The sequence below is a fragment of the Hordeum vulgare genome, chromosome 2H (genome assembly GCF_904849725.1).
Source record: "Hordeum vulgare subsp. vulgare chromosome 2H, MorexV3_pseudomolecules_assembly, whole genome shotgun sequence".
Classification (NCBI taxonomy): Eukaryota; Viridiplantae; Streptophyta; class Magnoliopsida; order Poales; family Poaceae; genus Hordeum; species Hordeum vulgare.
The window spans coordinates 308,998,213-309,025,014 of NC_058519.1; the positions used below are offsets into that span (position 1 = coordinate 308,998,213).

Sequence of the window (26,802 nt, forward strand, 5' to 3'; positions counted from 1 at the left end):
CATCGGGAGATTGACTACGAGGGTTAGAGATTTGGGCAATCTCGGATGACATATTTGGGTGAGATGAGAAGAGACGGAGCGAGATGGGTGATGGAGTGGAGTCGGCTCACTTGGAGTGATGGAGTCAAGGCGACTGCTTTGTTGAATAATGCCGCGAGAATTTGACTACTCGACGCGGGAGGTCGACAAGTGGGCCTGAAAGCAACGACACATGGCACGTGGACATGGTGGACTGTGAATTTTTCACAAAAGCTAGGCTTTTCCGCAAAAGCGCGGCGCCACGTGGTGGCATCCGAGCAACCAACTATCGAGAGGACTATAAATAGAACAATAGTTGTTATGTATTTAGTGTTTCTAGAGTTACGGTACTAAAGTGTTGCGCGTCATAGTTTTGAAGGACTGAAAGTGTTTTTCGTAAATACTGAAGGACGGAAAGTGTAATTTTCTCGTAAAAATGATTGATGGGATGTGTCGGTACGCCTATGTTGTTAGGATGAAAGCGGATCGGATGCGAATCGAATGTTATCGTGCTCGGATATTATTAGAAGACAAATACGTATAGGATGTTTGCTCGATTCAGAACGTATACGAATAATAGTGACATATTTTTTAAGTAAATCAGTCAATAGTTATGTGACATGAAACAATTGACTTGTGACATACAATAAATCAACGATAAATAGGAATGAATAAATACTATTGTATGCATAATAATTTTTAAGTTTAATCATACAAAGAGTAACTTATTTGGCTTTTATATTGGATAATTGGAATTTGTAGGCTAGCATTCAAAATTACCTCCAATAATCTTTATTCGGATACGAATATATCCACTTTCATATCCATATTTGTGTCAAAATCTCATATCATATTTATTTCCTTATTTTTTAAATAAATTCGGATACGATAATTTTCTTTTTCATTTTGGTTTGAATGCGGATGTTTCGGACATTTTCTTCGAAACGAACATCGGATATTTGGAATTATCCACCGCCACTTTCCACCCCTACCTGTTGTAGATTGCAGATGCCCGCACATTCTCTCTCTGGACGCAACTAGCCCTAGCGAGTTGCGGCGAGAGTGAGTGCGTACGTGAGCCCTAGCGGGTTCGAGGAGGCAGCGCCGGCGGCGGAGATGTCGACGCCGTCGAGAAAGCGCCTGATGCGGGATTTCAAGCGGCTGCAGCATGACCCACCCGCCGGGATCAGCGGCGCGCCGCACGACAACAACATCATGCTCTGGAACGCCGTCATCTTCGGGTGCGTGATCCCGCCCTGTCTGGGAATTCCGGTCCCCCCCAGCTTGGTGGACGGTCATTCCGCCGCCGCCGCCGCTGTTCCAGGGTTTGGTCTGGGGACCTATAGATCGTGCCGAGGCTCCCAGTTTCAGCTCTTTCCATGTTAGGGTTTGTGGTGCTGACGAGGGATTCTTTTTCTGTGGTGTGGTTTTTGCAGCCCGGATGATACGCCATGGGACGGAGGTGAGGCTCGTCGGTTTGATCTCCTCTGACCTCTAGCTGATTTATTGTTTTATACGTGTGGTTGCTAGTTACTTGGGTGTAATTTTATTGTGAATCGTAAGGCGGAACTGCAGCTATCTGATATGTTGCTGATGGTTTTTATTTGTCTTGGGAGTGATGCTCAGTTGTAGCCTTTTTGCGCATCCATTAGATTGTTATAAGCTTTGCGTGGTAAATTCCGTTGCATGATTTGGGCCGTACAGTTCGTTGGGCTTTTCTGTCGCCGTTTACAGCAGTAGAAGGTCTGTTGGAAGTGTTTATTTTAGCCTAAAGCTATGAAATCGCTACTGGTTTTGGGTTTCCTTAAATCGAAAGACAAAATCTGCATGGTCGAACCTATTATGACGGCAGACTCCACTGAAGGTGCACCAAAATTGTCGTGTGGAAGTTAGGGTATTCGTATGAATTCTGCAGTAAATAATTTTTAGTGAGTTATGGGCTGGAAAGCCAAGCTGATTTGGAGTTGCACAATGTTCTTTTGGTATAGAATTTTTTTAGCTTTGGAAATTCCTCTGGCAGCAAGCTTTGGACTTGCATTTGAAAATTGGTTCCCCATTTAACTTAGGAAAGGAGTTCCGGTGCAACATGAATGCCGCGATGCTTTTGTCTCTTTTAAATATTATTACTACTCCATAAGGTTGAGTATTCTATCTGAGGACTATATAAAGAAAAAGTGTATATCTGTTATGTATCGTCTTAATGCTAGTTATCCACTTTGCTTCTCAGTTTATAGTTTGAGATATTAGCAAACTGCTTTTTTGTGTGTAAATTAAATCAATAATATTGCTGGTGTGACAGCAATACATGATGAACTAATTTATTGACATTGCTTTGTCTGTTCAGTTCGGAACATTAGCAAATTGCTATTTTTGTGTGTAAAAGACTAAATCAGTAATATTGCTTGTGTGACAGTTCCAGGAACATCACCTGTTTTTGAGAGCATTATTCAATCTTCATATTTGTACTGTAGGGAAATGCACGGCAGATGCATAGTAGCAGGTAGTGATATTTGCATGCCCACGGCTCAGACCTATTGATATGTGTATTGTACCGAGCATCCAAACAGGGTAGTATTTTTTTTGGTAAAACATCTTAGATAGGCTCTCCCCATAAAAAAAGGACAGCCTGGTGCACGTAGCTATCGCTTGCGCAGGGTCTGGGGAAGGGTCCGACCACTTTAGGCCCTCCCTGTCACCACCACCAAAATCCCTCCCAAGCTGGATACTGTTCCACTCCATAAGTTCAGAGTGGCCAGATAAGAAATGTAATATAAATCGTTCCATCCCCCTACACGTTGGCACATGGCCCAAAAATAACCATGTAGGGGGTCAACCATGTTGGTGCATGATGCATGCTTATTGTGCATATGTTTTAGCATGTAGCATCCTAGTATGGCAATATGCATGAATTTGGAGAAGCTGTCTCATTATGACATATTTATGCAAATATCTAATTTAAGCTTAGTCTAGTGGTATTGAAGTTATATTCTTTGTAAGGAATGGTGGAAATGAAACATCTCATCTTGCTCCAGCCTCTTCAGGCATGTTTGGTTCACAGCCCCATTGGCAAGCCAACTGACCAGGCGTGCACGTGCAACGAACATAACCATATGAAGAAATGTCATCGTTTTAATCCTAGTTAGCATCAACTTATTTAAACAGAATCGACAAAAAAAATAGTGTGGTGTATGACTAAACAAAAAAGTTTGGTATTGTACGGTTTGTATCTCTATCTCTACTATTATATATTAATATAGACGTCAGGTCTCGTATTTCACCCATCAGCGTTTCGTTCCCACCTTCATCCAACTCTACTCCGTCCTCTCCTCCCTCTCTGTCTTAATTGTTTTCCTCCCACCTCTGTTTTTTTCGACTGGTCTTTGTTGAAAACCACACACGTCTTCTAGTTTACCGAATGAAATCATGTTTTCTTAGGTAAGTCAATAAGTGTTCTTTTCTTTAAAGAAAGTACTCCCTGCGACCCGAAGTTGTGCTAAAGCAGCGACAATTAATATGAATCAGAGGGAGTCATGTTTTTTAAGAAAATGTTGATTCAATTGGCAGCTAAAAACTACTCCCTCCGTCCCAAAATAAGTGACTCAAAAGTGACTCAACTTTGTACTAAAGTTAGTACAAAACTGAGTCATTTTTGAGTCACTTATTTTGGCACGGAGGGAGTATTATTTTGTATGTACTCACGGTGATTGTGTAAAAAATATTTATGGCCCTGTTGCAAAGCATAAGCAATTATCAGTATGTCAAGATGCTTTGGACCAGCCCCACTCTGCTTTATAGGGGTAGTAGATTTTGTCTGAGCATACAAGACTTAAGCTTATATTTTATTTAGCTGTGGTCTTAGTATGCTGTCCTTGTTGTATCAGTCAATCACGCTGTGGTCGAAGTTGTTGGTAGTTTTGAATTGTGTACCTTTGCATACAAGCTGGGAAATTAGTTGAGTTGTACTTCTTTTTGTAGTAAATAGACTTCCATAAAACTTTGGACCCAATCTTATTTTTAGCAGTTAAAAAAGCACACACATGCAAGTTGGGAAATTAGTTCAGTTGTACTTAGTTTTGTAGTAATAGCAACTCCAACCGGGCGACCTATTTCGTCCGCCCGTGTCCGTTTGGGTCGCCGCAGACATAAAAAGTTGGCCCAACACGTCGACCCAAACGGACACGCTTCCGTTTTTCGTCCGCCTCCGACCCATTTTGGGCCCAAATTTGGGCGGCATTTGCGTCGCCGTGGACACGAAGCGGTCACACTTGTTGCCTGCCCTTCTCTTCCCTCGGCCCGCCAGTCAGTGGCACGTATGCCAGTCGCCTCTTCTTCCTTCGCCTCCAGAACACCGCCCGCCCCCGCCCGACCCCGCCGCCTGTTTCTGCCGTTGCCGTTAGCCATCCGCGCCGCGGACTCCTTCTGGCAGCCTCGTCTCCTGCAGCCGCCGCCAAGCTCCGCCACTTTCTCTCGACGGGAGGCTCCTCTCCGCCCGATGTCTTCCGAAACGCACGCAAGGTGTTCGACGCTTTGCCCAAGGTACAAATGGACTCTGATGATGAGTATTTTTTCTACAACGTTCTTTTGGACTCGGATGATTATTCATCTGATGATGAGGAGATGGTGGCGGCTGCGTTGGTCGTCCATGACCACGTAAGTAAGTATGGAGCAGCCACAGTTTAAGGGCTCCATGCCGGGGCACACGCTGACACTGAATCGCAACCGGGAGAGTGGTCATTTCCTACTCTAGAAAGACTACTTGGAGACCCCAAATCCGCTCTTCAAACATCACTTGTTCTGTCGCCGTTTTCGAATGGCTAGACATGTTTTCAACCGTATTCGAGAGGGGGTGGTTGAGTACGATAACTATTTCGAGTGCAAGACGGATGCCGTTGGAAAGGTTGGCTTCTCCTCTTATCAAAAATGCACTGCTGCCATTTGGATGCTTGCATATGGTGTTCCCCGACGATCTCATTGATGAGTATGTCCGGATGTGTGAGTCCACCGGCCTCGAGTCCATGTATAGATTCTGTAGGGCTGTCATAGCTGTGTTTGGGCCGGAGTACTTAAGAGAGCCAACAACTGCCGATACAACACGGTTGTTGTCGATGAATGCCAGTAGGGGGTTCTCGGGGATGCTTGGTAGCATAGATTGTATGCATTGGAAGTGGAAGAACTACCCTTGTACTTGTCATAGCTGTATGCTTGATGGCAGTATAACTTGAGGCCGTGGCTTCTCGAGATCTCTGGATTTGGCACACTTTCTTTGGCATGGCCGGATCTCACAACGATATCAATGTGCTCCAACGCTCTCCGGTGTTTGCTAGGATGGCAGAAGGCAATTGCCGGAGGTCAATGTTTACATCAATGGCCACCAATACACCAATGGATACTATCTAGCTGACGGTATCTATCCACAGTGGTCTACTCTTGTGAAGACAATCTCCAATCCTGTAGGAGAGAAGAGAAAGAGATTCGCCCAAGAGTGAGATTGTTAGAAAAGATGTAGAGCGCGCCTTTGGCGTTCTTCAATCTCGATGGGGCATCGTTTGATATCCTGCTAGAACATAGCACGCAAAAAATGTGGGAGGTGATGACAACTTGTGTGATCATGCACAACATGATCGTAGAGGATGAACGCCCAGAACGTCTCTGTGATCAAGGGTTTGAGTTTCAGGGTGAAAATGTTGTGCCTGAGCATGGAGGAGAGGCAATGTTTGCATAGTTCATCGAGTTTCATCATAAGATGCGTGATTGGAATACCCACATGCAGCTGCAAAATGATTTGGTTGAGCATATGTGGATTCATGTCGGCAACAAGTAAATGTATCGGCACCCTTTTCTTTTAGTGTATCGACTATGAAGTATTTTTGTAATTCTTGAACTATGCACTGTTTTGTGTTGAACATTTATTAATCTAGAACACTTGTAATATTTATCAGTGCGATAAAAAATGACCGCCAGCCTGCCGCGCGGACGAAAAATGGGTCAGCGTGTTGGCACGACCGACCCATTTGCAAAAAGAGGGCAGACGAGCCGACCCAAACGGACAAAACACGGACAAAGCGCGCGTCCGTTTGGGTCGCGCGGTTGGACTTGCTCTAAACTGACTTCTATATAACTGTTCAAATGATAAATGCCACCGTGTGGCATGAAGCAACAGGGTCCAAACGCCCCCTTTACCATTCATCTTGTGACATCAAACAGATGACATCAGGGGAATCATTTTTGTTTTTTTTCAGACTTAAAAATGTTTTCTCTCTTAAATAAAAAACGATTAAAAATCTGTTTTCATCATTAAATCCGTCTCGACGAGATCTTCAAAACTAGATCCCATATTAATATGTTTCAACAACTTGGGCCAAAAGTTCCCACGATGTTTATACTAAAGTAAACTTGTTCATGGACAACCCGACATTCGGGCCGGGCTTGGCCTCCACTTTCTCGCCCGAAGCCCAGCCCGAAAACTACGTATAACGTTTTTATTTGAAATATAGGTATAATAAATTAATATAATACCCTGAATAAGATTAATTTAATTAAAAACACCACTGTTCATGTGCTTCGGGGCTCGGGTTGGGATTTTTTCTTCGGGCTTCGCCAATCCCGGCCTGACCCGACCCGACCAATGATCAGGTTTACTCTGAAGTTGCCATAGTTTTTACCCTAAAGTTGCCATGATATGTTTCATCTAATTTTTTCTTCTAGATTTAAAGCTACCATTGTATTTCAACTACTTTTCACGGTAAATTTTATTAATTGACAATGGCAATTTTTAGTAATTAACCACGGCAAATTTAATTCATGGATCATGGCAATTTTTAGTAATTCGTGATGGCAAATTTAGTTTATAGATGATGGCAATTTTAGTTTATAAGATCATGTCATTTTAGTATTTTGACCATGGAAATTATTTTTTGTATGAACCATGGCAAATTTTAGTGCATGTATCATCGCAAATTTAAGTAATTCACCATGAAAATTTTAGTATATGGTTCATGGCAAATTTGAGTCATTGACCATGCATTTCTAAATTAACTGGCGACATTTTTTTTTAATTATGAACCGTGTCAAAATTATCTCATGGATCATGGCAAAATTTAGTAATTCACCATGGCAAGTTTAATTTCAAATCTCCCTTTTTTATAACATGTCAAAATTTACTTTAAACATAAATAAAAAAGTAGTTGAAACATATCATAGCAACTTCAGTGTAAACATCATGGCAATTTATGTGCAGTAGACATGGCAACTCTTAACCCCCAAAAAAGTCATTGAAACATATCGATATGAGATTTAGTTTCGAAGATCTCGTCACACTAATTTAATGTTGAAAATGTTTTTTCAATCGGATTTTTCATCTAAGAGATAAAACATTTTAAAAACTGAAAACCCAAAAGATTCCTGCTGCCATCACCAGTTTCGTCACTTGTGCATGCATGTTCTCTCCTGCCACACGTGTGGTGCATGTTGGCGTCCTATATTACATTGAGTTCACCCTGGGCGTTTGGGTACCCTAACCCGCTACCTGAACCCGAACCAAATTACCCGAATTGTCAGGTAATACGGGTATCGGGTTCGGGTTCGGTTCTCATTTTTTCACTATTCAGTTTTCGGGTTAGGGTTCGGGTTCCACTCTGGAAAACCTGAAATACCCATACTATGTGAATTATTCATACTAGCCAAATTATTCATGATATTATTACACTTGCAGGTTATCCATACTAATTAAAATACCCATACTATCCAAAATACTCACACTATTCGAATTATTCAAACCAAATGTTGATGTGTGCTCCGAATATTTTGGGTTTTCTGGGTACCCGAATTACCCGAACTGAAATTTTGGGTAATTTGGGTTCGGTTCTTTTTTTGGCAGAAAAAATTTGATTCCCATTTTTGAAAACCCGAATTACCCATAACCCGAACTACCCGAACCGAAATAACCAAAATACCCGAATGCCCAGGCTGACATTGAGTTACTGGGACTAGGACTATGCATACAACCAATGTCCAGGAAAGCGTTAACTGGTAACTGCTCGGTCATTTGGTGAGTGGGGGGGGGGGGGTGGGGGGGGGGGGGTAGTAGGGGAATCAGCCAGTTAAACGGCTGCTCGCTGACCCACTGAACAGGGATTAATCGGCTAGTTGACTGATTATTGGCCGATATTTTAAACACTGCATACAACCACGAGCTTGTGGGGTAGTAGGGGAATCAGCCAGTTAAACGTCTGCTCGCTGACCCACTGAGCAGGGATTAATCGGCTAGTTGACTGATTATTGGCCGATATTTTAAACACTGCATACAACAACGAGCTTGTTGGCCTGGGTATTTGATACAATGACATGTGGAAATGTGGATTTAGTTTAGTTTTCCAATGTTAACAAGCAAAATTAGTGAAATGTCCACCTACTAAGATTTCTCTGGGTCTGTGGACAGATAGTTTGGCCTTGATGGTCTTATAGAACTAATGATCAGGTTTTTGATGATTTTTTGGCAGTTAGGCATTTTTTGCTGGTGTAATCAGTTATCCACCAATAAAAATCACAACCATATACCTTATACATCAGTTTCATTTCTGATCCCTCTCGTCTGAAGATATATCTTTCCAGTTTTTATTTTCTGAAATTTGTATCTTTTCAGCTTTGATTGGCTGGATAAATTTAACCCGGTTACGGAGATACGAATCTCTACCTCTAGTCAAGAGTTTTTGCTGAATATTCGCTTTCAACATTAGTGTCAAGAATTCTTCCGATTAACCAGTTAACTTGTCGATTAATCCTTACTCCTTGGGTCACCGAGTAGCCGATTAACTGATAAATCGCCCAATTAACTGATTTAATGGCCGATTAACTTGCTGATTAGCCTATTAATCCCCTACTCGCTAGCCAACCGAGCAGCTATCAGTTAACGATTTCCTCAACAATGATGTTTAGTTATGCTTATGGAAGTTGTTCTATTTAAATTGTCTATATTAATTTACCTTTTGTACCTACATTCTGTAACACTGCTGTCTTGCGTGGGTAACATTTTGACAAATCATCTGTTGTCAGACAGTAATCCATACTTCCCTATGGTTAATAACTACGTGAAGAGCCACGTGGCACATATGATTAGCTTACTCTGATTTTGTATGGATGAACATCAGAAACCATGAAAGCTCTGCTTACTTCTATCATGAGAAATCCTCTATGCGTGCATTGTTGTTATATGACATTTCTTGATTTTGCATGTTGAGTTTAATGTTTTGGTTTTGTAGTTTTTCAACTGCCTTAAATCATCTATTGCAAAAATTATGAATACATGTGAAAATTTCAGTTCCTATCATGGTCATCATCAATCCATTTGCATTGCCACACAGCAATTCTTCATTATATAAGACAACCCAAAAGTCTCAAGTAGTTTGCGTTGCATATTTCCATTGCTGCAGTTGAATTAATGCTATTATACTTTATAATATGATGGCACTGGAAATTCTACTGACAGTTTATCGTCTCACATATATAGGCACATTCAAGCTTACCTTGCAGTTTACAGAAGATTACCCCAACAAGCCGCCAACTGTTCGTTTTGTCTCTAGGGTGTTTCACCCAAATAGTAATCTCTCCCACTATGTATTTGTACCCATCTCTCTGATTACATATGACTCAGATACCTTCTTTCTTACTGTCTATCCATCTCTCTTATTCCATGTGACTGGATACCTTTCATATCTTACTGAGTAATTGTCATTATTCTAAATTGATGTTCGGGAGAAGTGGTTTAACATCTTGCTACATCTCTGCAGTTTATGCAGATGGGAGCATCTGCTTGGATATTCTACAGAACCAGTGGAGCCCTATATATGACGTTGCTGCCATATTGACTTCTATTCAGGTACCATTTTGATCAGACTAGTCAAACTTCATGTGTGATTCCCATCATAGTTGCCAGTAATCAGGGTCGCCTAGGTCGAGGAACGGGGTCGCGGGTCGCGGGTCGACACCCCTCAGGAACGTGGTTCGATGAGGGGTATACATCTTAGGGACGCTAATTCGGGACATGGATCGCGATCCAAAGGATTTCGGGTCGATGACCGCGGTACGATACATCCCGATGAAGTTGGAGGGAAAGAAAGATCTGCAACGATGTATTTCCTTATATTGCGGAGGTGCGAAATCCCGCCTGATACTACTTCATATCAGTCGCCTCGTGCAACGAGCGCTCCAGACCGGCATCCTCCGGAGCCTCCACCCCCGTCGAGAGGTGCCGGCCATCTCGCTATACGCCGATGATGTGATGCTGTTCTGTCACGCCACGACCAGCGAGGTCAGGGCCGTGAAGGGCATCCTAGGAGTCTTTGGTGCCGCCTCAGGCTTACACGTCAACTACGGAAAGAGCTCCGCCACGGCACTGCATGGGGACGAGACGATCGCCACAGTGCTGGAGACCCTGGGTTGCCAGACGGCGGACCTGCCCATCTCATACCTGGGCATCCCCCTCTCCACACGCCGCCTCTCCGCTGCCCAGATGCAACCACTCGTCGACAGGGTGGCAGGCCGCCTCCCGTCGTGGAAGGCGTGGCTCATGAACAAAGCTGGGCGACTGGCGCTCGTCAAATCGGTGCTAAGCGCCATTCCCACGCACCAAATGCTCGCCCTCGCCCCCCCAAAAAAAACACTGAAGCAGCTCGAGAAGATTCAGCGAGGGTTCCTTTGGGCAGGACGCCAGGCAGCTCACGGAGGGCACTGCCACGTGAACTGGCGAAGGGTATGCCGTCCGATCGAGTTTGGTGGCCTGGGAGTCCGTGACCTCGAGCGCACGGGGCTCGCCCTTCGGCTCAGATGGCTATGGCTCTCGTGGACGGACACTGGTCGCGCTTGGCATGGCCTGGACATGCAGTTCACCCCCGAGGAGCACGGCCTCTTCCACGCCTCCACCACCATGCAGCTCGGAGATGGAACCACAACGCTCTTCTGGGAGGACCGATGGCTGCTCGGCCTCTCCATCCGCGAGCATGCGCCCGCGCTGTACATGTGCATCCCCAAGAGTCGCAGGAATTCCCGGACGGTGGCGGAGGGCGTTCACGGCAATGCTTGGGCGCGGGACATCCGCGGCACACTTGGCCTCCAGGAGATTGGGCAGTACCTCCAACTCTGGATGCTGGTGTCCCGCGTCACCCTCTCCCACGAGCCAGACCAGCTGATCTGGAAATGGACAGCCAACGGCAGCTACACAGCTAGATCTTGCTATCAGGCCACCTACACAGCTAGATCTTGCTATCAGGCCACCTTCCACGGATCTATCACTTGTCGCCCCTGGAAGCTGATATGGAAGAGCTGGGCCCCGCCGAAGGTCAGATTCTTCCACTGGCTCGCCAGCCAGGACCGCTGTTGGACTGCGGAGCGCCTCGCCCGCCATGGCCTCACTCACCACCCTCGGTGCCTCTTATGTGATCAAGAGCCGGAATCCATGCAACACCTGCTCCTCGCATGCCCATTCGCGAGACAGACCTGGCACGGCATCATGTCCTGGCTGCGTCTCCCGTCGCCGGTGCCCGACCAGGACGCCACGCTCCACGACTGGTGGCTGCGGGCTCGTGATGCTACGCCTCCCCTGCTCCGCAAAGCGTTGGCCTCCGTAGCGCTCCTGGTCCCTTGGATGATCTGGAAGCATAGAAATGCGTGTGTATTCGACCATGTAACCCCTTCCTTAGTCGAGCTAGACGCTGCGATCAAGGACGAGTCCAGGAATTGGGCTAAGGCAGGAGCCAAAGGGCTTCGAGTCACCTTGCCTTCCTCCTGGGACGTCCATTGATCCGCTTGTAACACTGATGTACTGGCCTCTTAGGAGGATGTTCCCCCCTCCCTTTTCAATACAATGAAACGCAAAGGCTTTTTGCGTTTTTTCGAAAATAGATGACGAAATGGGGCCACAACTCAGCCCTTATGGCGTGATTTTTTTCATCAGCCATTATTACTGTCCCACAAACAATTTGGTCGGCCAATTATCCCCAAATCCCAGTTCGTCCTCTATCGGTTCATCTTCAAAGTTCAAACCACCCGTCCGTCAAGGATGAATCTCCAAGCCTCCCATCATCAGCCTACACACACTCCTGTTTGCCCTTCCCACCATTCGTGTGCCTCAAAGAACTCCTAATCGGCGTCTGAATCGCTGCTCGCGTAAGGTCGTACCAATGGTGGTAGCAGGAGTGTGGGACGGGAGATGCCTCATATGGCGGCGGACAGCTCGAATTCCGACAGGCTAGCAGCGGATCACGGAATGTCAGACTCCGGCAGGTCGGCCGCCTGCGGAGTTCAGTATTTTGTAGTGCGATTGCGGATTGCCTGGTAAGCAAGCATCAATTCCCCATGAACTCGTACATGTTTTTGGCAATCTTGCATTTTGGCCTCTTGTAATCTTGCACCTCAATCTGGGTCAGCGTCTATCGATCGGGTCGTGATCCGGCAATCGATCCAAGCTCGACCCGCCGTCGTCCCCGACCCTCGATCGGGATCGATCGACCCCGGGACGTGGATCGCACCAGCGACCCGCTAACCCGGCTACTATGATTCCCATTGAAGAGAATAGTGCTAATTAGTAGGCATGTTCAGTCACTTGTCAAATATTGTGGAAATAAATGTGGGAATGGCTTCAAAACTAAACCATACTTGAACGATACCCGTACATGTATTTCTTTGAACCATACCCATTTAATGTTATTGTCAGCCCAACCAAAACTGTACCCACTACTTTTGGCACTCAAACCAAATTAAACCCAACATATAACTGTGGGTTTAAACCCAATAGATAACTGATTTGAACCCAACACATAACATTGTAATCTGAATGAATTACGGTGTGTACAAATAGATGAGGGAATCGTGGATTCGTGGTGGGGCTCCGGCTCTCGGCTGGGTTAGCGCAACTGGGCTTGCTACAGGGTGGGGAACCGGTTTGGACTTCCAGTTTACACCCGTATTAGACCAAACTATTTAAGCCCATAACCAACTATACCCGAATTAGTTTTTCAACGGACCCAAACCAAACCAAACTGTATAAAAGCTCAGCCCAACAAAACCTGAACCGATCAAAACTAGAGTAAAAACCAAACCAATTTACCCGGTTATGTACAAACCGTTCTCAGATTTTTGTGGAAAGTGAAGTCTGCTGCCTTCAGCCTTCAGTTAGCTAACCCACCATGTGAAGTGCTAGCCAACCCTGGTTAGTATCAGTGTTAGCGCCCTGCATGGTGGGCTACCAACCTGACCCTCGTGTGTTCCTTATTAATTGTCTGGTAGGAGTCTTCGTTGGCACCTTGTTATGACCGGTACAACGTACCAACGGAGGAGGCCCAATGGGCAGGGTTAATTACGGGCTTAGCCCAAGTTATCTTACCTATCTTAGAGTCCAAGTTATATTAGAGTCCAAGTTAGAGTCCAAGTTATCTAGGGTTTAGTGGAGGCTGTCCTCCTATATAAACACATGTACCCCTTCGATATTAAGCAGACAATAAGCAGTATTCTACAATAAGCAGTATTCTGTTGTCGTCTCCCTCAGGAGACGGGAGCCCAAACCCTAGCCGCCTCTCTCTCTCTCTCACGCCGCGACGGCGCCCAACCGCCGGCACCGGCATCCCCAACCTTGCAGCCCGCACTTCCACCCCTACAACCTACGTCCGAGACCTGGTAGAACCCTAGCCTCTACCAATTTGGTATCAGGTAGCTTGGGTTCCATGAGTTTGTCGGACCTTCCCACCACCACCGCCGCCGCCACCACCGCCTTCCCCGCCACCTCGCAGCCGCCGCCGCCGCCGCCGCACCACTCGCCGCCGCCGGCCAGCTCAGGTCCGGCCGCCTCCGGTACCGCGGCCCTGGCAGCCGAACCCGCCCCGTCCTCTCCCCGGCGGAGATGTCCTCGGCGATCCGCGACCTCAACCTGGCGGTCTCGAACCTCCGGACTTCCCTCCAGGCTCCGTCCGCAACCGCGCCACCACCGCCTCCGCCGGCGGCGCCCTTCGCGCCACCGCCCCCGGCCACTGTCGCGTCCCAGGGCCTGCCGATCACCCAGGTCCGGTGACCGCCGTCGCCGTCCCCGCTATCGACGTGGATCGACACACCGACCTACACGACGGCGCCGCTACAGCCGATGGTGTTGCAGCCACCCGCCCCCACCTTTGGGGGGTTCGGCGGGTACACTGACCCGTACCCGGGAGCTACGTGGTGCTGCATCACTCTCCTTCCGCCGCGCTGGGTCGTCACGAGGGCACCTACGCGGCCTCGCCACACGTGCAGCAGCCGCCCCGCTTCACCAAGCTGGAGTTCGCCACCTACGACGGCACCGTCGACCCCCTGAACTGGCTCAATCAGTGCGACCAGTTTTTCAGGGGGCAGCGGATCATGGCGTCCGACCGCACGCGGATCGCCTCCTACCACCTCCGTGGCGCCGCCCAGACGTGGTACTACGCCCTCGAGCAGGACGAGGGCGGGATGCCTCCGTGGGAGCGCTTTCGCGACCTGTGTCTCCTCCGGTTCGCCCCCCCATACGTGGGAGTCGCTTGGCCGAGCTCGGTCGCCTTCCCTTCACCACCTCGGTGCAGGACTTTGCCGACCGCTTCCAGACGTTGGCCTGCCATGAGCCTGACGTCACGGCTCGCCAACGCGTCGAGCTCTTCGTCGGCGGCCTTCCGGACCACATCCGCATCGACGTCGAGATGCGCGACCCCCAGGACCTGCAGAAGGCCATGTATTACGCACGCGCGTACGAGCAGCGCGCCAACGCCCTGCAGCAGGCGTTCCCGGGCCGTGGCACGCGTTCCCCGACCCGCCCCGCCCCGGCGGCCGCCACCCCGACACGCCCCGCCCTGCCGGCCGCTACTGCGGCTGCCCCCGCGCCGACACGCACCTTCCGGCGCTTGACGTCGGCCGAGCAGCTTGAGCGGCGCCGCAAGGGCCTTGCTTCAGCTGCGACGAGCCGTATGCGCCGGGTCATACGTGCGCCCGCCTGTTCTACTTGGAGACCGTCGACGACGCGGAGGTGGAGGCCCTCACCGCGGAGCTCGACGCCACCACTCTCCGAGGCCGGCGTCACGACCTACGGGCCGGTCGACGCGACCGCCTTCGTCGTCTCCCTTCATGCCATGGCTGGCATCAAGACGGCAAAGACGATGCTGCTTCCGGTGACGATCAACGCGGAGCGTCTCACCGCGCTCGTGGACACGGTTTCGACGCACAACTTCCTGTCCGGGGACGCCATGCGCCGCCTCGCACTCCAACCGGCGGGCTTGGAGAAGTTCAGCGTCACCGTCGCCAACGGGGACCGCCATGCTTGCCAGGGGGTGGCGCGGCAGGTTCCCATCCTCATCGGCGACGAGCCGTTCTCCATTGACTGCGTCGGCATCGACCTGGGCTGCTACGACTTCATCCTCGGCATCGACTTCCTGTCCACTCTCGGCCCCATCCTTTGGGACCTCGATGTGTTGTCCCTCATCTTCTGGCGCGAGGGCGGCCGTCGCGTTCAGTGGACAGGCATCGGTGGCTCCGGCGCCGTGACTCCGCAACTCCAGTTGATGGCGGCCGCACTGGACGAGGCGCTTCCCCTCCTGGCCGACCTCCTGTAGCAGCATAGTGACATCTTCGACGAGCCACAGGGCCTCCCTCCCGCGCGGCCCTATGACCACCGCATCCACCTGCTGCCGGACACGACACCTGTCCGTACGTCCGTACCGGTACCCTCAGCTGCAGAAAGACGAGCTCGAGCGTCAGGTGGCGGTCATGCTCGCGCAGGGCATCATCCGGATTTCGACATCGCCGTTCTCCGCCCCGGTGCTCCTTGTGCGCAAGCCCGACGACACATGGCGCTTCTGCATCGACTACCGCGCCCTGAACGCCCTGACGTCCAAGGACAAGTTCCCCATCCCCGTCGTGGATGAGCTCTTGGATGAGCTACACGGAGCGCGCTTCTGCACCAAGCTCGACCTTCGCTCGGGCTACCATCAGGTGCGCATGCACCCTGACGACATCGAGAAGACGGCGTTCCGCACTCACCATGGCCACTTCGAGTTCCCGGTGATGCCGTTCGGCCTCTCCAACGCGCCGGCGGCCTTCCAGGCCCTGATGAACGACGTGCTCAGCCCTTACTTGCGCCGCTTTGTGCTTGTTTTCTTTGATGACATTCTTATCTACAGTGCATCTTGGGCGGAGCACCTACAACACGTGGCCATCATCTTCAACGAGCTTCGAGCGCATCGTCTTCACCTCAAGCGCTCGAAGTGCTCGTTCGACACGACCTCTGTCGCGTACCTGGGGCACGTCATCTCGGCGGACGGGGGTAGCGATGGACGCAGACAAGGTCGCCGTCGTCGCCGCGTGGCCGACCCCGTGGTCACCGCGGGCGCTCCGCGGCTTCTTGGGCCTCACCGGCTACTACCGGAAGTACATCCGGGACGTCGGCCTCATCGCCGCGCCACTGACGCGTCTCCTTCGACGCGACGCCTTCTTCTGGGACGAGGAGGCGACTACGGCATTCGAGGCTCTCCAGCGGGCGCTCACGACGGGACCCGTCCTCCAGATGTCGGACTTTGATATGCCGTTCATGGTGGACTGCGACGCCTGTGGCATCGGCTTCGGCGCCGTCCTCCACCAGGGCGAGGGACCGCTCGCCTTCTTCAGCCGCCCCTTCGCCGCTCGCCATCACAAGCTCGCGGCCTACGAGCACGAGCTTATTGGGCTGGTTCAGGCGGTGCGCCACTGGCGGCCTTATCTTTGGGGCCGGTCATTCCGTGTGCGCACGGACCACTACAACCTCAAGTTCTTGCTGGACCAGCGCCTCTCCACAGTTTCACAGCACCAGTGGATCAGCAAGCTCTTCGGCTTCGACTTCACCGTCGAGTACCGCCCCGGCCGTCTCAACACGGTCACCGACGCCTTGTCCCGCCGCGACACTGAGGATGTCGCGGACGACGTCGCCATGGCTGGCACTATCATGTGCATCCGCTCCGGGCCATCTTTCGCCTTCATCGACGACATTCGTGGGGCAACTTCGACGGCCGCGGACGCGCAGGGCCTGCGCCAGCGCCTTGGCGCTTGGACGAGGGGCTGCTCCTACATGGCCGCCGCATCTTCGTCCCCGACCATGGCGACCCGCGCCACCAGGTCCTGACCTTGGCGCACTCTGCAGGGCACGAGGGCGTGCAGAAGACTCTCCATCGTCTCCGTGCTGATTTTTACATCCCCGGTGATGGCGCGATGGTCCGCGACTGGGTGCGGTCGTGCGTGACGTGCCAGCGGAACAAGACGGAGACACTACGACCCGTGGGTCTACTGCAGCCGCTGGACGTACCCTCCCAGGTGTGGGCGGATATTTCCATGGACTTCATCGAGGGCCTTCCCAAGGTGGGCGGCAAGTCCGTCATCCTCACGGTGGTTGACCGCTTCTCCAAGTACGCGCACTTCATCGCCCTGGGTCATCCATATACAGCCGCCTCCGTGGCGCGGGCCTTCTTCGACGGCATCGTCCGCCTCCACGGTTTTCCCTCGTCCATCGTCAGCGATCGTGATCCCGCGTTCACGGGACATGTCTGGCGGGATCTCTTTCGACTGGCGGGCGTGAAGCTCCGCATGAGCTCGGCGTTCCACCCTCCGACAGACGGCCTATCCGAGGTGGTCAACAAGGTGATCGCCGTATACCTGCGTTGTGTTACTGGTGATCGTCCACGAGCTTGGGTGGACTGGTTGGCGTGGGCGGAGTACTGCTACAACACCTCCTATCACTCCGCCCTGCGCACCACGCCTTTTGAGGTGGTCTACGGGCGCCCACCTCCGGCGATGCTCCCTTACGAGCCCGGGACGGCTCGGTCCGAGACGGCGGGCGACTTACCCCGCACCCGCGACGACATTCTGGCTGAGGCGCGCCAGCGTCTTCTCCAGGCACAACAGCTGGCTCGGAAGTACTACGATGCTCGTCATCGCGAGGCGGAGTTCGCGGTGGGCGATTGGGTGTGGCTGCGCCTCCTCCACAGGACCACGCAGTCTCTGGACCCGCGCTCCAAGCGCAAATTGGGACCTCGCTACGCCGGTCCCTTTCGTGTGCTGGAGCGTGTCGGCACACTCGCATACCGCTTGGAGCTGCCAGCTGGTTCTCGCCTCCACGACGTTTTCCATGTCGGCTTACTGAAGGCCTACCGCGGGGACCCTCCTGCAGCGACGCCGACCCTTCCTCCTACTTCGGAAGGCCTACCATGTGAAAGTGCTAGCCAACCCTGGTTAGTATCAGTGTTAGCGCCCTGCATGGTGGGCTACCAACCTGACCCTCGTGTGTTCCTTATTAATTGTCTGGTAGGAGTCTTCTTGTTATGACCGGTACGTACCAACGGAGGAGGCCCAATGGGCAGGGTTAATTACGGGCTTAGCCCAAGTTATCTTACCTATCTTAGAGTCCAAGTTATCTAGGGTTTAGTGGAGGCTGTCCTCCTATATAAACACATGTATCCCTTCGATATTAAGCAGACAATAAACAGTATTCTGTTGTCGTCTCCCTCAGGAGACGGGAGCCCCAAACCCTAGCCGCCTCTCTCTCTCTCTCTCTCTCTCTCTCACGCCGCGACGGCGCCCAACCGCCGGCGCCGGCGTCCCCAACCTCGCAGCCCGCACTTCCACCCCTATAACCTACGTCCGAGACCTGGTAGAACCCTAGCCTCTACCACACCTCCATTTTTAATATTAGAAAAGCATGGCATATAGGTTGATTGGTTTGTGTTGCTTGTTGGGCGATAGCATGGCATTTATGATTATTTATTGAGTGGTTAGGTCTAATATCTGGTTCCATTGATCTACAGTTTCCAGTCAAAATTTTGTTTTTGAAATTTTGGATTTGGTTGCATCCGGTGGGATTCTCCTACACTGGAAGTTGTATTTGTCAAACGTTCTAAATCATGTCGAAGTAAATCGATATTACAGAAATTTAAAGATGTATGGAAACTTTTCTACCCGCAGCTTGTTGACCGGGAAGGGAATCTTGACCTAAATTATGCAGAATCACATGATAGTGGATTGAATTAGTCAGGTTTTATTTGAAATTAGACCACTGTTTACAAACTGGAGCTGTACAGCGGTGGCTGTACGCTGCTTATAAATAATCAGCAGTGCTGCCATGCTCGGAAGTTGATGCAAAAACTGTTAAGCAGAACCATTTCATGATAGATAATATCTTTGTTGGTAACACAACTCTTGCATCCCGTCCCCGTTGTCGCCTCTAGGGACAGCTCGGGCGGAACCCTAGATCGAGCCACCGCCGGCCCCTCTCCCATCTCCGACTCCTCTAGTCCTCCTCGCCGCCGTCGGAGGAGGTTGCCAGACGAAGTCCACGCGACGGATGGAGGCGGCGGGGTATCTCCTTGCCCTGCGGCAGGATCTCATGGTGGAGGGAGGCTCGCCCTCGACGCGACTGCCTCAGCGGCGGTGCTTCCAGGGCTGCGTCTCCGGCGAGGGCTACCGAGGTGATGGGGGCGGCGGTTCCATGGGCTGCGGCCCGGTGCTCTCGCCGGCGCGTCGGGGCGGGTTGGCGCCCCCCCTCCAGCTATTTTGAGGGCTCCTCTGCCCGCGTGCTCTGTTTCTGATGGTGCAGCGTCACCGGTGGCTGCTGCCGTGGTGACGGGCTCTCGGGTTGCGGCTCGGTGCTCTCGTCGGCGTGTCGAGGTGGGGTGGCGGCCCCTTCTTCCCGCCTTGGAGGCCTCTCCGCGTGCGGACCTTTCTGGTGGCATGTGTGTTCTTGCTGTGGCAGGGGGGTTGCCAGATCTGTCTCCGGGTCCGGCTCGTCGGTGTGTGCCGGCGGCAAGGTGGTTGCTCTTGCGTGGGATGGTGCCGTCTCCACGCTTGAGGTGCGCGATTCAGCGGGCGTGCGGGCCTGTGGCTCTTCTTAGTCGCCGGTTGCATGGGTTGGAGGGGATTGGGATTCTTTGGATGAGAATCTGCACGGCTTTGTCGGTGCCGACGATGTCGCCCATGGGTGTCGTTTTCCTCCCTGGAGGGTCGTCATGGAGCTCTCCCCCTCCTCCATCCGGAGTCATGTCCTTCGGGCGAAAGCTCAAGACTCTGTGTGAGTCGGGTGACAACGTCGCCTCATCGTCGCTTCCCCCTTGGGGGTGTCGCCTTGGAAGTTCATGGTCTCCTTCGCGCTTCCCCATGGGTTGGACGTGCATGTCATCGCGGTCGAGAGGTGTTCGACCGGCGATGCGAGGCTGGTGTGGCGTTGCGACGCGCATGGCAACGACTATGGTGACGAGCAGAGCCGAGTCGCAGCCTGTCCTTCTGTTGCCGACGGACCGGTGCGTCAATGGACGCGTCTATGCTGATTGCTGGCTGTGACAGAGAAGTCGAAGCTGCGGGCGGCAGGGCCACTGCGGCAACGATGATTCCATGAGGGCGGTTTTTAGCGGGCGGTGCTCTCCGGATGTTGCGTTGGACTAGGTCAGTGCGAGGCTTGCAACTTTCTTTGTGAAGCTCGTTGCCAAAATCGGAGCTGTCTTGTCCTTGATGCTACGGTTGACTGTTTGGCGTTTGTGGCCAGGTCGTCCGTGTGCCCCATGCGGGGTTTGTAATCTTGGTTTTCACTTGGTTTTTCTCCAAGTAACCGGGCAACTCTCTTCTTAATGAATGAAAATGGCAAATATTTTGCCTCGTGTCAAAAATAATAATAATTCATGATAGATGCTGAGCTGTTTCACATGTACGTGCTGTAGGCTGCATGTAGTGCGTGCATCATGCATTCATATCTGATTCATTAACACAACTTCCTTTGCAGTCCTTGCTGTGTGATCCAAACCCCAACTCTCCAGCAAATTCGGAAGCTGCCAGAATGTTCAGTGAGAACAAGCGAGAGTACAACCGTAAAGTCCGTGAGATCGTGGAGCAGAGCTGGACTGCTGACTAAGGCAGGGGAAGGCGGCCATTGCCAGAAAGTTGCAATAAGCAACCATGAAACCTTTATTTATGGCCCTCAATAGTTGTTTCTCAGATGAAACATTAAACATCTCCAGTGATTGCTTGGTAGGTCAAAGTATCTTTAGTGGTTGGTTCTCCGTGGTGATTTTGTGCTGTGTCTCGTGGTACTGCTCTTTTATGTTGTATTGTCGATCCTGCCTTGTGAATTTAGGGGCATCCTATCCTATGTAAAAAGTTATAGCGTCGAAATGGTTGATGAACACCTGTCATGTATTGTTACTTGTCAGGCCTGAGCCGTGTGGCAGATGTTAGTTTGTGATTGCCCAGCGACACATTTCATTTAGATGATCGTTGCCATCTTGGTGAATAGCCATGAGCAATATCCCTGGAATTAAGGGACGTTGATATGACAACTCAACTACACTTTGCGTTTCTTCTTTTTCAAGATATATTAAAACACTTTACTTGAGAGTTATGTTGCATAAGAAAATAAAACCTACCAAAATCTAGCAGGCAAAAGAAGCAAGATTTCAACGTCGACAGAGTTTCCCACGAGGGCCCGGACTAAGAGCTGTACAGATTGGGAGAGATCGATTGATTGCCGGGGTGGCGGCTTCTCGCTCGGCCCTCTTGATATTATCTTTGAGCAGGGGAAGAAGTCTGGTTGTCTATGCATCTCAAGGTAGTAATTTTTTGTTTATTTAACAACAACACATATACACTAATTCCTATCGACACATGCATGCAAATCCTACACTTACGAACTTTTTTAAAAGACTGAGCCGATAAATCTTGAAATTGAGTAAGCCGCTCCACACACCTTGTAGTCAAGGAAATGCGCGAGCATCCATGTCAAGTTTAGGACTCACATGGATTAGTTCCATCACAAGGTACTTATCATCTATGCTATGCTTAGTTTCCAGGTTGCGTGTTTATACACGTGAAGCGAGAGATTAGAATGGTAGAAACCCGAAAGATCATTACACAACACAATCACTAAAGAGGAGTGAGGCCTCCATCAGTGCGAAGCATGCGCTTGGTATGTCTACGTGTTGACTTTGTCTTTGTCTTGGAGCTAACCCTTGGACATGTGTGGTCTTCTAATAACCCTCCGTAGTCGCAACTTTGAAACCGATGATGTTGTGGTTGAATCACAAGTCCTCAAGGGTACTTGTTGGCAAGCCTTTAATGAAGACATCTGCAAGATGTGGCACGGTAAGGATGTGAGCCACATTAGTATCATCGAAGGCAGATGCTCTCGGACTAAGTGGAGGTTGATCTCCACGTGCTTGCTCCGCTCGTGTTGTACGGGGTCGATGATGGGATTGAATGTCTCCCTATAATATATGCATTCCCTTTTAGTGAACCCACATAACACCCATCAAGCCTTGTATAGAGAAAGCGAGCCACCAGGATGTCATTCGTGGTTGAATATCCGAATAAAACGTTGACACCCATTGGACGAGAAACGAGAGGATAATTATTGTTTTGCAACAAAGCATTGTATCCGGATAACATAGCGTTGTACCAATTAGGGTCTTCGAGGGATGTGTGATAGGAAAATGTGAAATAATACTATTTTTTGTGCTCACTGCACATCTGCAGCAGTTGCAATACTTTATGATTGCCAATTTGGTAAAGTTCCTTTCACATATCTGGGACTACCATTGTAACAACCCAAATCCTAATAAGGACTAGAATATCTGTGCAATCCGTTCGAGTCCCTATATCAATTACTAGCACACACAATACACGATGGAATACCAAGAAAATCACATGTCATGAGTATCACATCGCAAATCTAGTCTTCAATACATTACATACCTGCTTATCTCAAGGCCAACTTACAATAAAATACAATATTATCTAGTGGGGTCCATTCACTCACATGCAAAAGTTGAGTATAGACATCGTAACCCTAAATTGTAGTTCCTTACTCGTCCTGCATAAGTCCTGAAACATGATAAGTTGCAAGTTGCAAAAATGAGGGAATGTATTAACGTGCCAATCCCCACCTACATCCATCTTTGGGTTAAGTGGAGGTTGAGGTTTCTTTCATGAAAAGCAAATATAGTTTGCCCTAACTTTTATATATAAGTGGATCTGCTCTATACATAGGACTTACTGGTAAACGCTAGTAGATCCGTAACATACTAAGACACTCCAAGTAAACCCCATTAGCTGTCTTAGACATGAAGGTAAACCGGTGTGTTAGTCCTATTCCCATATTCAACTAATCAAATTTTAATTAAGAGAATGGCGATGAGATCTTAGAGAAAACTCTCGTCCAAGTTGCTTGAAGTTGTGTATAACTGAGGATGCGGCTAATCATGATCAAATTTTACATTCTTCAAGGTTTTTATACTTTACTCGCAAGACCTAGTCTAACCACCTGCCACGAAAATCGACATAGAGTAGTCAAGCAGACCAAGATGAGACTTTCTCGAAAGTAGTAGCATGTACCCAAAGGCATACCTGCACAACCTAACAACACCGACATCTCGTGGTCCACCAGATCAGGATCCCCGCAACTTACTTGGTCAAGACATAATCCCATATGACCCATAATACGTCCATTTTGCATCATGTTTTCCTATTATTATTTACCTTATTTTGAAGTTATATTCCATATTATGATGCAATTCTAATGCTTTTTCCTTCTTAAAATGCAACATACATAAAAAGAGGGAGATTACTCGCACTTAGAATTCAGACTTGAAAAGGCTACAAGTGAGATACCAATTCTTCAAAGCTCAGAATGACGTGAATATTTACGGAGATTTATTTCGGGATACATAAAAATATTGGAAAAAGGAAGTATCAAAGAAAACCCTCGGTAGGCACACAAGCCAGGGGCGCGCCCTACTCCCCAGGGCGTACCATGGTGGCTTGTGGGGCCCACAGAGACCCACTGCTGACGTTATTCCCCTATATGAAGGCATTTACCCATGAAAAATAAATAACGAGAACACTTTCATGACTTTTCACCACCGTCTCGATGCGTAGAATTTTTGCTCTCCAGCGAAGTGATTCTGCTGGGGAGACTTCCCTCTCGGAGGGGGAAACGGAAGCCTTTGTCATCACCGACGACCTCTCATCGTGGGAGGCTTCATTATCATCAACATCTTCAACATCATCATGTCCTATCCAAATAATAGTTCATCTCTTGTGCTCAGTCTTTACATCAAACCTCATATTGGTACCTGTGGGTGCTAATAGTGTTGATTACATCTTATAGTTCGTTCTAGGTTGTTTACTTGGTGGAAGATCTACATGTTTAAAATGTTGATATCATATTTATACCTACTGAACATGTTCACTATTATAAGTTGTGGGTTGTTCTATTTGTGCTTGAGGACATGGAAGAAGTCTTGTTATTAGTAATCATGTGAGATTGATTACCGTTCATCGTTTTGATGATATGCTGTGTTGTTCTTTCTCTAATGGTGTCGTGTGAACGTTTACTACATGACATGTCACCATATTTGCGCCTAGGGGAAGGCACACCGTGGAATTAGTTTGTATATGATGGGTTGCGGAGTGACTGAAATCTAAACCACAATTTACGATTTTTTTTCCGGTGAGGGGCTGTTTTGGATCATTATGTTTAATGGTATGGTCAGATATCTTAGTTACATCTCTTGTATTTGAGGATGTTTGCATGGAGAGTATAATCATAAGTAGCTGTTTGTTCAAGTTAGACCATCACCTTAGCTCCGGTCCACCCACATTACAACTTATCAAGGCAATGAACATTATGTTGATGAATCATGGTGAAAGTAACTAGAAGATATTTCTGTGTGCCATCAAGAGTGTTCTAATCACTATAAGAAGTTCCACTGACTTGTCCTTAACAACATTAAGGATTAGGCCACTTGCTGCACCTTGCTACTTTTGTTAATTGTCACTTGTTACCAATTATCTTGCTATAAGATTAGCTATCAAAACAATCTTTCAACACTTGCACAGAACACATTGCTAAAAACCGCTTGTCAATTCCTTCTGCTCCTCGTTGGGTTCAGCACTCTTACTTACCGAAAGAACTACGATTGATCCCTTATACTTGTGGGTAATCAAGAATCTTTTCTTGTGCCATTGCCATGGAGTGTACCGCTCCTGGTAAATGGAATTTAGTAAGGAAACATTTATTATACTTGTTTATCTACACTTGTTAATATGGAGAACAATCATTTTAGAGGCTTGTTTGAGGTATCTTCACTCCGAGCACAAGTGGTAAGAGATGATCCTCCACCTACTGAAAATAATTATTATGAAATTCCTTTTTTCTATTACGGAGAGATTGCATGCTAATCTTTATGTGGGAGATGGAACAAGACATCGTGATATGCACCCATTTTTTATGGATGAACTATGTGAATTATCTAAGCTTGCATGATTATCGGGGGATGAAGTTAAAGTGAAATATTCCTTTTTCCGAAACCACTCACACCAAATATACCCGGTGCACCACTTCTTCACAAGTGGCCACATATGCCATCATCACCCTCGGGCATTAGTGGCACCCGACGGGGTTTTCATAAACCTTTGATATTTATCATCATCATGCTCATGCTTCTACTATGCTTAGCTCTACTTGTCAACATGATATTAGCGTGACCCTTATAGGTGGTAGGATCATGCTCAAATGCAAATGCCCCAGAGGAGCCATCGGAAACATCGTATCGATGATTTACCGAATACTCATGATCATATGCAACGGGAATAACTGCTCTACTTAGCATGCAAATATTTTTTTTCTCAAACATGGTCAAAGGCCTGCTTGCCTTGATCAGCTGAGTATCCGGAGTCTTCGGGGTCTTCGAGTCCAACTCCTTCGTCAAACGTGGAATCTATCATCGTAGTAGATAATAAAATAATAAGTAGCCCACTAAAAAACAGAGCACAAACTCACTTTAAAAATGTTACACTATTCTGATAAATTTATATTATAATTTTGAAAATATTTGTCTCTATTTTTGGCTAAAAGATTATTTTTAAAAATTAATTTAACAGAAGCTAAAGTATTCAAAATAAGCCTTTTAATTATCTCTAAACAGAAAAGTTGTCATAAAAATTTGCCTAACAGCTCTATTAAATTCTACTCATTTTTAGAAGAATTATGGTAGAAAATAATTAAATAATATTGGATAAGAAATTCCAGAAAAATCTTTTAAAACAAGAATAAAAGAGAAAAAGAAAAAGGGCCCAACCCTAGCCTGGCTCGGCCTGTGGCCGGGCCGGCCGAGCTGGCCAACTAGCCAGCCAGCCCAAGCGCGCGCGCCGTCAGGTTCAAACCTGACGCGCGGGTCCGTGCGTTCAACGGCTGAGAGAAGAGAGAGGGAGATAGATGAGCCACCGACAGGTGGGATACATCTGTCGGGGTCGTCTTCCACCTCTGGACAGAGGGGAGGGGAGGCATGCCGACGGTGACACTAACGCCCTCGAGTCCCAATGATGGCAGGAATGGAACCAGCACGTCGTCGCCTACCTGCTGGTGGTCGAAGGGACGACGAGGAGGCCCTGGTTCACCAGCGACGAGGTGGCCGCGGCGGAGCCGATTCAGGAGGTGGATGAAGTGGGTGCTACGGGCAGGGATTAGGTTGGGGAAGTGGTGGGGAAGCTTCCTGAGCTTACTACGGTCACAAAGGAGGAGAGAGGAGCGCTGGAGCTGGCCTGTAGCCCGAGATTGACGGAGCTATGAAGCGGTGGGGCCTCGGTCGATCTCAAGCACCGGAGCTCGCTGTGCTCGAATGGAGTGTCTAGGGGTTCGATTTAGGCTCTGGAGGAGTGGGGTGAGGGTGCTAGAGCGAGGGGGAAGGCCTATTTATAGGCCCCGGACGATGCACCGAGCGGGAAGCGCCAGTGGTT

At 49.0% G+C, this 26,802-nt stretch overlaps 1 protein-coding gene across 1 annotated transcript; it reads left to right on the forward strand.

Moving 5' to 3' along the window:
• Nucleotides 1–1,011: 1,011 nt before the first annotated feature.
• Nucleotides 1,012–21,277, forward strand: LOC123426150 (ubiquitin-conjugating enzyme E2 2). The gene is made up of 5 exons (XM_045109928.1): nt 1,012–1,259; nt 1,455–1,480; nt 9,524–9,613; nt 9,804–9,892; nt 20,795–21,277. The coding sequence occupies exons 1-5, from the start codon at nt 1,135–1,137 to the stop codon at nt 20,921–20,923; spliced, it is 459 nt and encodes a 152-aa protein (XP_044965863.1). The 5' UTR covers nt 1,012–1,134; the 3' UTR covers nt 20,924–21,277.
• The last annotated feature ends 5,525 nt before the right edge of the window (nt 21,278–26,802 follow it).